Source organism: Parus major, unplaced genomic scaffold (assembly GCF_001522545.3).
Source record: "Parus major isolate Abel unplaced genomic scaffold, Parus_major1.1 Scaffold434, whole genome shotgun sequence".
Classification (NCBI taxonomy): Eukaryota; Metazoa; Chordata; class Aves; order Passeriformes; family Paridae; genus Parus; species Parus major.
This window is the reverse complement of record NW_015379339.1, coordinates 9,156-20,240: the sequence shown is the minus strand read 5'-3', so window position 1 is coordinate 20,240 and position 11,085 is coordinate 9,156. Positions and strand designations below refer to the sequence as shown.

Here is an 11,085-nt window from a genome sequence, read left to right as displayed (position 1 = left end):
TTCCCGGAATTCCAGAGCCCTCTGGGATAACCCCACTCATCCCAAAATTTTCCACATTTTCCTTTCCCCATCTCCGATCCCACATTTCCTTTCCACTTCCAGCCGTTCCCCTCTTTGATTCCCGTGGGATTTCTCCGGCCTTTTGCCGGGGGGCGTTGATTATCAATTAATTAACGCCTCCCTAATTAGCCGACCTCCAGAGATTGCCTTTCACACTCGGCTGCCCGGGCGCGCCTGTTTCTATTCCCGGCCGCCGCTCGATGCCTCCCAAAGTCACTTGGAGGGCAATTCCGAGCGGCATTCCCGCATTTTCCATCTGTTTTGGGGGGAAAAAAATTCCCAACTCCCGCCAAAATCCTCGGGAAGCTGCTGGCTGTGAATTCCCAACCCCTTTTCCTCGGGAAAATCCAGTTTATCCCAGCCCATCTCGGTTGAGATTTAAATTCCGTTTCCAAGATTTGGGAATTTTTATTTTTCCCCCCCTCTCAATCCCAAGGTTTTGGCGGGAATTGATTCCATTCAGGGAAAATTTAGGGATTTCGTTTCAGGGTTCTGCAGGGAAATTTGGGGAGTTTTAGGGATAACGTCATCCGCGAGCCTCGGCTTCCCCAAAAAACATTCCCAAGGTGAATCCCGAGCATTTCAGAGAAGCTGGAAAAGCAGGAAAAAAAAACAGGAAAACATTCCCAGCCTCAGGCAGGAATATTTTGCCTCTAAAAATGACATTTTAAAAGATGAGGGGTCAGAACCCGCAGGAAATTCCAGCAGGTCGGGGCTGCCGGGTGACGGATTGGGATAGAAACCCTTCCAGCTGGGATAAAATCTGGGAAAAAAACGGGATTTTTTGGGAATCTGGATGAGCTGGGAAGCACAAAGAGCCCCCGGGGGTAAAGCCAGGCTTTGTTGGACTTGGATAAATGAAAGGTCCCGATCAATCCTGGGCTGGGAGAATCCGGGATGGTTTTTTTTCCCCTTGGATATTTCTCAAATCCCTAAAAACCAACCCGGAGCAGAACCGCTGGAAAACCCAACTCCAATTCCATGGAAAGACGGGAAAGGAAAAGAGAGCGGCGCTCCCACAAAACTCCCGGAATAGTTTTTCCCCCTTTCCCAAACTCACCTCGAACTCCCCCAGAAATATTCGGGAACGGGCGGCGGAGCCGGGATCAGGGAGAGCCGGGATTGCCGGGACTCAGAGCTGCTCTTCCCAACATTCCGGCGGCTCCAGTGCCGGCGGCTCCAGCTCCCGATGGATTTTGGCGGCGCCGATCGACGCCCGGGAGCGCGGAGGATGACGGGGAGCTCCGGGAGGGAGGGAGGGAGGGAAGCCGGACCTGGACAGGGATGGTTTTTCCATCTGGGATCAGCGGGATGTGGGAAATCCTGTGGGATTTGGGGTTTTCCTGGGGTTGGCGGGGTTTTTTTTTTCCATGGGTTTTGGGTTTTGAGGGGTTTGGGAAGGGAACTGCTCTGATTTCCAAGCTCTGTGTCTGGATCTTAGGGAATGACAGGAATTTCCAGCACTGGGATGATCCCAAATCCTCCTCAGTGGGATGATCCCAAATCTTCCTCAGTGGGATGATCCCAAATCTTCCTCAGTGGGATGATCCCAAATCCCTGATCCATGGGATGATCCCAAATCCCCAATCCATGGGATCATCCCAAATCTCCAGCACTGGGATGATCCCAAATCCCCGATCCATGGGATGATCCCAAATCCCTGATCCATGAGATGATCCCAAATCCCTGATCCATGGGATGATCCCAAATCCCCGATCCATGGGATGATCCCAAACCCTCTGGAGCTCCAGGATCAGCCCCCAGGAGATCCCCCCAAAGCCTGGGCGGGTTTAGAGTCAGGATTGCCGCTGGAATTATTCCCAATTCCACATTTTCCTTTCCACATCCATGGATTCAGGGTCAGGAACCTCAACCGCGGCTCCGCTCCCGTTTCCGCCCGGATTCCTCCGCTCCCTCCAGCCTTTTATCGGGAATATCAATAAATCCCCATGCAGCGGCGCCCGGCCCTTCATTCCAGAAAAAATCCGGGATTGGGGAATGGGATTTGGAGCTTTGGACTCATCCCAAGCCGGGGCCTTTCCCTCAGGAATGATCCTGATCCCAGTCCAGGTGGGATCCAGGATTTTTCCCGGTTCCCGTTTTCCTCCCGGGTTTTCCCTTCCCTGTGGAGCAACGTTGAGCGGGAATTTGGATATTAGAATTTTAGGGAATTTGGGAATATCCTCGGAGTCCCTGTTCGTGTCGGATTTTGGGGAAAGGTTTTGGGGGGATTTCCCGCTCCTCCTTCAATTTTCCCGTTTTCCAGGCATTTCATTCTCCGTGGGAATCGCTGGGCTGGGAGGAAAATCCATTTTTCCCAACAATCCCGGGATGAGAACCCGCTCCCAATCCCAGGAAATCCCAATCCAGGTTTTATCCTGGAAACCAAGAGGGGAAAAAAAAAAATGGAATTTTGCTTTTTCCCTCCCAATCCAGGGGAATTTATTGGGATTTATCACCTTGCACCCCTCGAGGTTTTACCAAATTCCCGTTTTTTTGTTAAATTTCCCAGAGAGAGGGAGAATCCTGGGAATTGTTTTGGTTCAAGGGAAAGCTGGGAATGGTCGGGAGAGGGAGACAGAGCCCGGGAGTCGATTTTGGAGTCTGGGAATCCGCAGGATCCAGGCTGAGCTCCCGCTTCCCAAATATCCCAATCGATGAGGAATGCCAGGGAAAAACGGGATTTCTCGGGAAAAGCAAACTCCAGGTCCTTTTCCCTTCACTTTTCCCCCTTTTTCCTTTCAGTTTTTCCTTTCTACTTCTACTTTTTTCCCATTTTTTTCCCACTTTTTTCCTTTTTTACCCCCTTTTTTTCCACATTTTTTCCTTTTTCCTTCTACTTTTCCCCCCTCCTTTTTCCACATTTTTTCCTTTCCCTTTTTTCCTTTTCCTTTCCCATTTTTTCCTTTTCTATTTCCCATTTTTTTTCCCCTTTTCCTTTCACTTTTTCCTTTTAATTTCCCTTTTTTCCTTTCCCTTTTTTCTCCCTTTTCATTCCCATTTTTTTCATTTCCATCTCCCAGGAAAGCTTTGCCATTCCCAGATCATGGATGAGTCCGGCACCACCGGGATTTTCTGGGATAAAACCCCACATTTTTGGGATAAATCCCAAGAAATCCAGGAGGGAATTCCCACCTGGATCAAGAAATTTGGGCTAAAAAACAAAACCTTGGGAAAGGCAATTCCTTACCTGCTCCATCCGAGGGGATTTCCTCCATCCCGGAATTATCCCAAAAAAACCCCATCCTGGAATTAAAAATTCCTCGGATCTCCTTCACAATTTCCCAGGAAATCGGCGGGAAAACAACGCCCCAACCTTGGAAATTCCATTTATTGGGAAAAAAAACCCCAAATTCCCCCTTCTTCAGGAGATTCTCAGAGATTTTTACAGTTTTCCCAAAGAAATTTCGGGAGCTGAGAGGAAAAATCCCATTTTTTACAGTTTTCCCAAGAAAGGAAAAAACCCATTTTTTCACAGTTTTCAAAAAAAAAACCCTGCAGGACCTGAGAGGGGAAAATCCCATTTTTTCACATTTTTTCCCAAAGAAACTTTGAGAGCCAAGAGGGAAAAACCCCATTTTTTCACAGTTTTTCCCAAAGAAACTTTGGGAGCCAAGAGAGAAAAATCCCATTTTTTTCACATTTTTTCCCAAAGAAACGTTGGAAGCCAAGAGAGAAAAATCCCGTTTTTTCCCAATGAAACTTTGGGAACCAAGAGGGAAAAATCCCATTTTTTTCCAGAGAAACGTTGGGAACCAAGAGGAAAAAAAATCCCATTTTTTCCCAAAGAAACTTTGGGAACCAAGAGGAAAAATCCCATTTTTCCCACGTTCCGCTCCGAGCTCTGAGTCCGTGTCCTCCTCACACTTTCCTGGCCCATCCGGCTCCTTCCTCCTCCTCCTCCTCCTCCTCGTCCTGGGCATTCCCAGGATTTACCGGGATGTATCCGCCCTCCCTGGGCAGGCACCAGCAGCAGCCGGCGCCGCGGAGATCCAGGGGGGCCGAGCGGAGATCCCGCGATTCCGGCGGCGGGAAATCCACGGAATCCAGGCGGGAGCGGATCTCGTTCAGCTGCTGCCAGTGGAGCCAGGCCATGGCCAGGCCCAGCACCTGCGGGATTGGGATCGGGGGAATGGGATCGGGGAAATGGGATTGGGATGGAGGGATCAGGGAAAATGGGGAAATGGGATCGGGAAAATGGGAAAATGGGATCGGGGGAAATGGGATCAGGGGGAAATGGGATCAGGGGGAAATGGGATCAGGGAAAATGGGATCGGGGGAATGGGATCAGGGAAATGGGATCAGGAAAATGGGAAGAGGGGAAATGGGATCAGGGGAATGGAAAAATGGGATCAGGGGAATGGGATCAGGGGAAATGGGAAAATGGGATCAGGGGAAATGGGATCAGGGGAAATGGGAAAATGGGATCAGGGAAAATGGAATCAGAGACAATTCAGGGAATGAAATCATCCAAAGGCCCCAATCCAGATCCCAAAATCCCAGAAAAAACAGGGAATTAGGGAAGGGAATGAAATCATCCAAAGGCCTCGGTCAGGATCCCAAATTCCAGAAAAAACAGGGAATTCTGGAAGGGAATGAAATCATCCAAAGGCCCCGATCCAGATCCCGAATCCCAGAGCCGTCGCTGCCGCTGATTTATGATCCCATTCCCATTCCCAGCCCGGCCCTAAATTCCCTCTCCCGCTTAATGAGAAGGGCGGAAGCTGTCAGGAATTATGGATGCGTCCAATATCCGAGGACGGCGTTTTCCCGGAGCGCCGGCGGATCCGCGGAATTTACGGCGCCGCGGCGCTCGGGGGGGAAAACGGGAACAGGACGGAGCAAAGCTGAGGCTGGAAAAATGGAAAAAGCGGAATTTTTCCCGGATCCGGGAGAAACGCTCGGGAATCGTTGGAATTTAAGGAGCGGCCGGTTCTTCCTGGATGGAATTTGAGCCTTCCCAGGTTTTTTTTGAGCAAATCCATGGAAAAGCTGCTCCTCCTCCGGGGGGCAAATAAATCCCAGGAGCTTGGCACGAGGGAATCCATAAAAATTCCATTGGGAATCATGGGAATCATGGAAGCCATGGAATTCTGAAGGTCCCTCCCGACCCAAATCATTCCATGATTCCCCTAATCCCCTTTGGATCAGTTTTCCACTGGGAATTTGGGCTGGAATCACCTCAATTCCTCCCTGGAAGCGATGGACGGATCCTCTCCTCCTCCTCCTCTGGGAAAAAAGGGCTTGGGAAGTTCGGGAAAAGGCTCAAATTTCCATTTCCACCTCATTTTTCAAAGGAAAAAGGGCCTGGAAGTCCATGGATTTTTTCCCTTAGCCGTGCCTGACTCCAGCAAGGAAAATTCCCTGCAGAAACCCTTTTCCATGGAAATCCGGGAATGTTCCCCAGTTCTGGCCGGATCCTGAACCATTCCAGGTTTTCCCAGATTTAACAAAGCCCCAAAATCGGGATTTTCCCCACCTTTTTTGGACTTTTCATTCCCTAAATTGGGATTTATGGAGAGAGATCAGATGGAAAAAAATCCCGTTCATTCCCTTTCCCGGCTCCGGAAAGCCGGAGCCGTGGGGAGATGGGGGAGCAAACAAATCCCAAATTAATCTTCCAAGGAAATATTCCCGCTGCAGGAGGAACGTTTTCCATCCCTGTCAGCGGGAGATGGAGAGGCCGGCCTGGAAAACGAGGATAATTCCGAGTTTTTGGGTTTTTTTTTATGGAATGGAGTCGTCGATCTCCGGGATTGACGCTCCGGGGAGGGAACAGCCGCCCCCAAAACCCAGGATCTGCAGAGGCTGAGGATGGATGGGACACGGGGAAAAATAAATCACCAGGATGGATGGGAACGCTCACCTTCGGGTTCTTCGGGATGGAAAAATTCTGTGTTTTTAAGGGAAAAAAAAAACGGGATTGAAGAGGTTTTCCTGCTGAGAGGGGCAGGGAATGATCCCTTTGGAGCCGGGAATGCTCCCCTGGAGAAGGGAAGGATCCAGGAAAAGCTTCTGGCACATTCCAGGGCCGGAAAGGGCTCCTTGGAAATGCCAAAGGTTTCCAGTTGTGGGATAGAAAAGGTTTGGAATTGGATTATTTGGGAAATAAAAAAATGGCAACAGCTTGGAAAGACTTGGAGAAGGGAAATTCCAGGGAAATTTTGGAGCCGTTTCCAGGGTCTGGAGGGGCTCCAGGAGAGGTGGGGAGGGGTTGGGATGGAGGGACAGGAGCCAGGGAATGGCTCCCGTTGGGAAAAGGGAGATTGGATGGGATTTTGGGAAGGAATTCCTGGCTGGGGATGGAATTCCCAGAGGATCCGTGGCTGCCCTGGATCCCTGGGAGCGCCCGAGGCCGGGCTGGATCCACCTGGGATAACGGGAATTACCCCTGTGGGATGAGACCGTGAAGATCCTTCCCAACCCAAAGAATTCCCGGATTCTCCAGGGGGAAAAAAAAATAAAAATCCCTGGAAAGGGCCGGGAAGGAAGGAGCTGCATTCCCTAAAAACCTCTGGAAGTGTTTTTGTGCCTCATTTCCACCCCAAGCACGTCCCCAGCCCCGCGGAGAATCTGTCTGGGGGCGGGGAAGGAGACGGAGGCGGGAGAAGGATGGATGAGCTCGGCTGCTCCGGGGCCGCTCCGTGATTAACGCCGGAGCGCGGCGGGAATCTGGGAATGGAGAAGTCCTTGGGAATGTTTGGGATGAGGGGCCAGGGTTGGAGCTCGGGAATTTTGGGAATGGGAAAAGAGAGAATTCCAGGATGGATGGATGGATGGATGGATGGATGGAGGTGGAGTTTGTGCCCAGCTCTGAATGGAGGGAAAACGAACACAACCTCTCCGGGGTGCATTGGATGGTCCTGGATTTGGGGGGATCCCGGATTCCCAGGCTCCCCGAGCCTCCGGAGCAGCTCCCGCTTGGGGCTGGATCCAGGTGGGATTTTTAACCCCTTCCCGCCCAGATCCGCAATTCCAGCCCGATCCAATCCGCTCCTGGAAACGGCAGCCCCACTTCCCGCTGAATTCCCTCCAAATCCTGGCGGGATCCAGCCCAATCCATCTTCCAGGCGCTGAAATTTGGGAGCAGATGGGGAGGTTGAGCTGCTCCGGCTCGTGCTGAGATCCATCAGCATTCCCGCCGATTTCCCAATTAACGGCACCACTCCAGACCCATCAGCATTCCAGGGATTTGTCCCCAGCATTCCCAATTAACAGAGCCACTCCAGACCCATCAGCATTCCAGGGATTTGTCCCCAGCATTCCCAATTAACGGAGCCACTCCAGACCCATCAGCATTCCCAGGGATTTGTCCCCAGCATTCCCAATTAACGGAGCCACTCCAGATCCATCAGGGCTCGGCATTCCCGCGGATTTCTCCCCAGCGTTCCCAATTAGCGGCCGGCCGTTAATGGATGAGGCCGCGGGAGGCGGCGCCGATGGATCGGGATGAGATAAATCGGGATTGGCTCTCCAAGCCCCATTCCTGACCTTTTCCCCCCCCCATTCCTGCCTTTCCTGCTGCTCATTTGGAAGGAAACGCTCCCAAAAATTTCGGGAATGGCTCCCCCGCCTTGGGATGGCGTCTGAACCATCTGCGAGCCCAAAGTCCAGCCCTGGGAAATGATCCCAAATTTTCCCCCCAGCTGCTGCTTTATCCAAGCCCTTCCAGCCTTTTGGTGCCAGCAGAAAACCGGGAAGAGTTTCGGGAATAAAAGCAGGAATGGTTCCATTGGGATCAAACCCCGGCCCCGGGAAGCGTCGCCCCAGCAATCCCAACAAAATCCCAACATTTCTGCTCAAAAGGAATCCAAAAAAGTCAAATCCTCACGGTTTGGTCAGGAATAACCCAGGGGAGATCCAAGGCCTGGCAAATCCAGTGGATTTGGGGAATTGGGATTTATTGGGAGAGGAATTTGGGATCGGGATTTATCCCGGATCCCTCTCCGTTTGCCCAGGGCCGGATTTGCCAGGCCAGGATTTGCCCCCAGGGGCTTTTCCTGGATCCCAAATTGGATTCCAGGAGGAAAAATCCCAGCTCCCTCTGCCAGGACGACTCTCCCTGCCCCAACCACCAATCCCAGACGGAATTTGGATCCCGAAGGATTTCCTTCCCACCCTCCAGCCCAGCGAAAAGAGCCCTCAGATCGGGGACGGAGCTGAAAACCCCAAAACTTCACCCCCGATCCTTGCGGGTCTCCCCAGCTGGGAATTCCGGGAATTCCGGGAATTCTGGGAATTCTGGGAAATCTGGGAACTCTGGGAATTCCAGGAATTCTGGGAATTCCAGGAACTCTGGGAATTCTAGGAATTCTGGGAATTCTGGGAATTCTGGTAAATCCGGGAATTCTGGGAATTCCGGGAACTCTGGGAATTCCGGGAACTCTGGGAATTCCGGGAATTCTGGGAATTCAGGCTGTACCTGAGGCAGCAGCAGGGAGCAGACGATGGCCAAGGTGGCCTGGAAGTTGTCCTTGAGCCAGAGCCCCACGGCGTGGATGCAGCCCCGGACGTGGATGGTGCCCAGCAGCTCCAGGCGCTGGAGAGCGGAGACAGGATCCCAAATTCCCAACAGATTCCCAGGAAACGCGGCCCCCACCCCGGGAGTTTTGGCGGGAAAAAACTCGGATTGGGGTTTTTTGGCCCAAATCACCACCCCAGGGGAGAGATTTTTGTTCTCACACTTCCAGGGGAAGTTTTGGAGCCGAGGTCCGAACGTTGTTGGGATTAAATCCCAAATTTTGGGGCTGTGAGTGGGATCCTGGACCATCCAATTCCCTCGGGCCTCTCCAAGCTGGGAATTCCCGCATTTCTGCTGGGAATTCTGCCAGGAATTCCCACGTTTCTGCACTTGGAGGATCCCTGAATGGATCCTGGGCTGATCCCTCCGCCCTCGAGCTCCGCCCTTTTTCCACAGGGAAGGTTTAAGGGAATTCCTAGGTGGGGAATCCCTGGGCACCAAAATTCCAGGGAAAAGCCCCAAAACCGAGTTTGGAGCAGCTGCATCCCAGCCTTGCTCGGGAAGGGGAATTCCTGCAGGGAGGATTTTTGGGATTTGGGGGAAGAAGGAGCAGGAAATTCCCAAAAATTCCCAAAAACTCCCAGAAATTCCAAGGTCACCTCCTTGTCCAGGGCGCGGTACCCGCACAGGGTGTTCACCACTCCCCCGGGAGCCTGCGGAGAAAGGGAACGGATTCATCCCGGGAAAAGCGACGGAAAACACCAGAAATCCAAACAAAATTGGGAATTCCAGCGGTGCCCAGGACGATCGGGGCCCCCCTGACTTTGGGGTCTTGAGGGCAAATCCCAACCCAAACCATTCCAGGATTCTGGAGCCCCTCTGGAACCGGGCTGGGAGAGCTGGGAATGTTCCCCTGGAGAAGGGAAGGATCCAGGGGGAGTTTCCAGCACATTCCAGGGCATGGAGGGGCTCCAGGAGAGCTGGGAATGTTCCCCTGGAGAAGGGGAAGGATCCAGGGGGAGCTTCTGGCACATTCCAGGGCCTGGAGGGGCTCCAGAGGGGTTGGGATAAGGGATGGAGGGACTGGACACAGGGAATGGGGAGATTGGGTGGGATTTGGGATGGAACGAGGGTGGGATGGAATTCCCAGAGGATCCGTGGCTGCCTCTGGATCCCCAGGAATGTCCCAGGCCAGGCTGGAACACCCTGGAATTGCCCCTGTGAGTGGCCCTGGGTGGGATTTACGGTCAGGAAATTCCCAGGATTTGGCTTTCCCAATTCTTTTCCCAGAATCCTGGGGCTGTGCAGGGATGATTCCTTAAGGAACGAGGCCAAATCCATCTCAAGGAAATTCCGGAGGCGAGCTCTCACTTCCCAAAAAAACCTCTGGCGTCAGCAGGGGGCTTTCCCTCTTGGAAAAAACACGGAGATTCCATGGATTCGATGGATTTTCCTCCTCCAGACCCAGCTCGGGGAATCCTGGAATGGTTTGGGTGGGAAGGGGCCTCGAATCCCATCCCACATCAGGGACACTTCCCAAAAACCCAGGTTTTGAGCATTCCCGAAAAAAAACCTTTCCTGAATTCTCCCCCTCTGGATTAAGGGAATTTTTCCCTCTCCCTGCTGAGGTTTCTTTTTGCCAAATTATCCCAAAAAAAACCCCAAAACACGGGAATGTAAAAAATTCCCAAGAAACGCCCTGGGCTCCGCAGCCCATCCTCACGGCAGGAATTCCTCCTTCCATCCCCAGGATCCTCGGCATTAATCAAGGCCCTGATTAGAGAGGATCTCAAATCTGCATCTCATTTGCATACCAGGCTAATTAAACCCCTTCACATTTCCTTCTTTTTCCATTAAAATCCCCCGGAACAATGCGGGATTGATGAGGAATTTTCCTTGCAAGGGCCAGGGCTCGGATGCGGCACCGATATTCCGGGAGATCCGGGAGCTTGAGCCGGTTCTGGAGTTTTCCAGACTTTTTGGGATATTTGGAGCTTTCCCCGGATCCTGAGGTTTTTTCCTGGGATGGAGGAATTCCGTGGGATTAAACGATCCGGGCTCGGAGAAAATCCCGGCTTGGTTTGGATTCCCAAATGTGGGAGAAGCTCCTGGCTCTGGAATTCTGCTCCCTCCGGAGCCCGGCTGGAATTCCAGCTTTTCCTGATCCCAGGGATCCAGAACCCTCCTGGCAGCAAATTCCTCAAAAATCGCCTCATTCCCCAAAAAATCTCCTCGGTGGGAGAGGAACGGGATCCCAAAAACTCCCAAATCCCTCCGGGAATGGGACTGGGGAGGATCCAGGCTGGGATGGAAAATCCTGGAAAATCCCAAAATCCTGGAATGGAATTTTTTTTTTCGTCCCAAATAATCCAATTCCAAACATTTTCTATCCCACAATTGGAAAACTTTGGAATTTTTAACAATTCTTTCATTATCCCAGGATTCGACGTCCCAGAAAATTCCAGTCTAATCCATAAATGTTCCTATTCATCCCAGAAAATTCCAGACTAATCCATAAATGTTCCTATTCCATCTTCAACTTCTCCCACCAAAATTCCCTCAAA

The 11,085-nt window shown here is 51.9% G+C and overlaps 1 protein-coding gene across 1 annotated transcript; it reads right to left on the bottom strand.

Annotated features, from left to right (window-relative positions):
- Positions 1 to 3,617: 3,617 nt before the first annotated feature.
- On the bottom strand, positions 3,618 to 9,243 carry LOC107199103 (tetraspanin-15-like; the record flags this gene model as incomplete). The annotated part of the gene is made up of 3 exons (XM_033511674.1): positions 3,618 to 4,170; positions 8,483 to 8,599; positions 9,181 to 9,243. Coding segments are annotated over 3 exons (429 nt in total), but the record flags the coding sequence as incomplete, so codon positions are not given.
- Between the last annotated feature and the right edge of the window lie 1,842 nt (positions 9,244 to 11,085).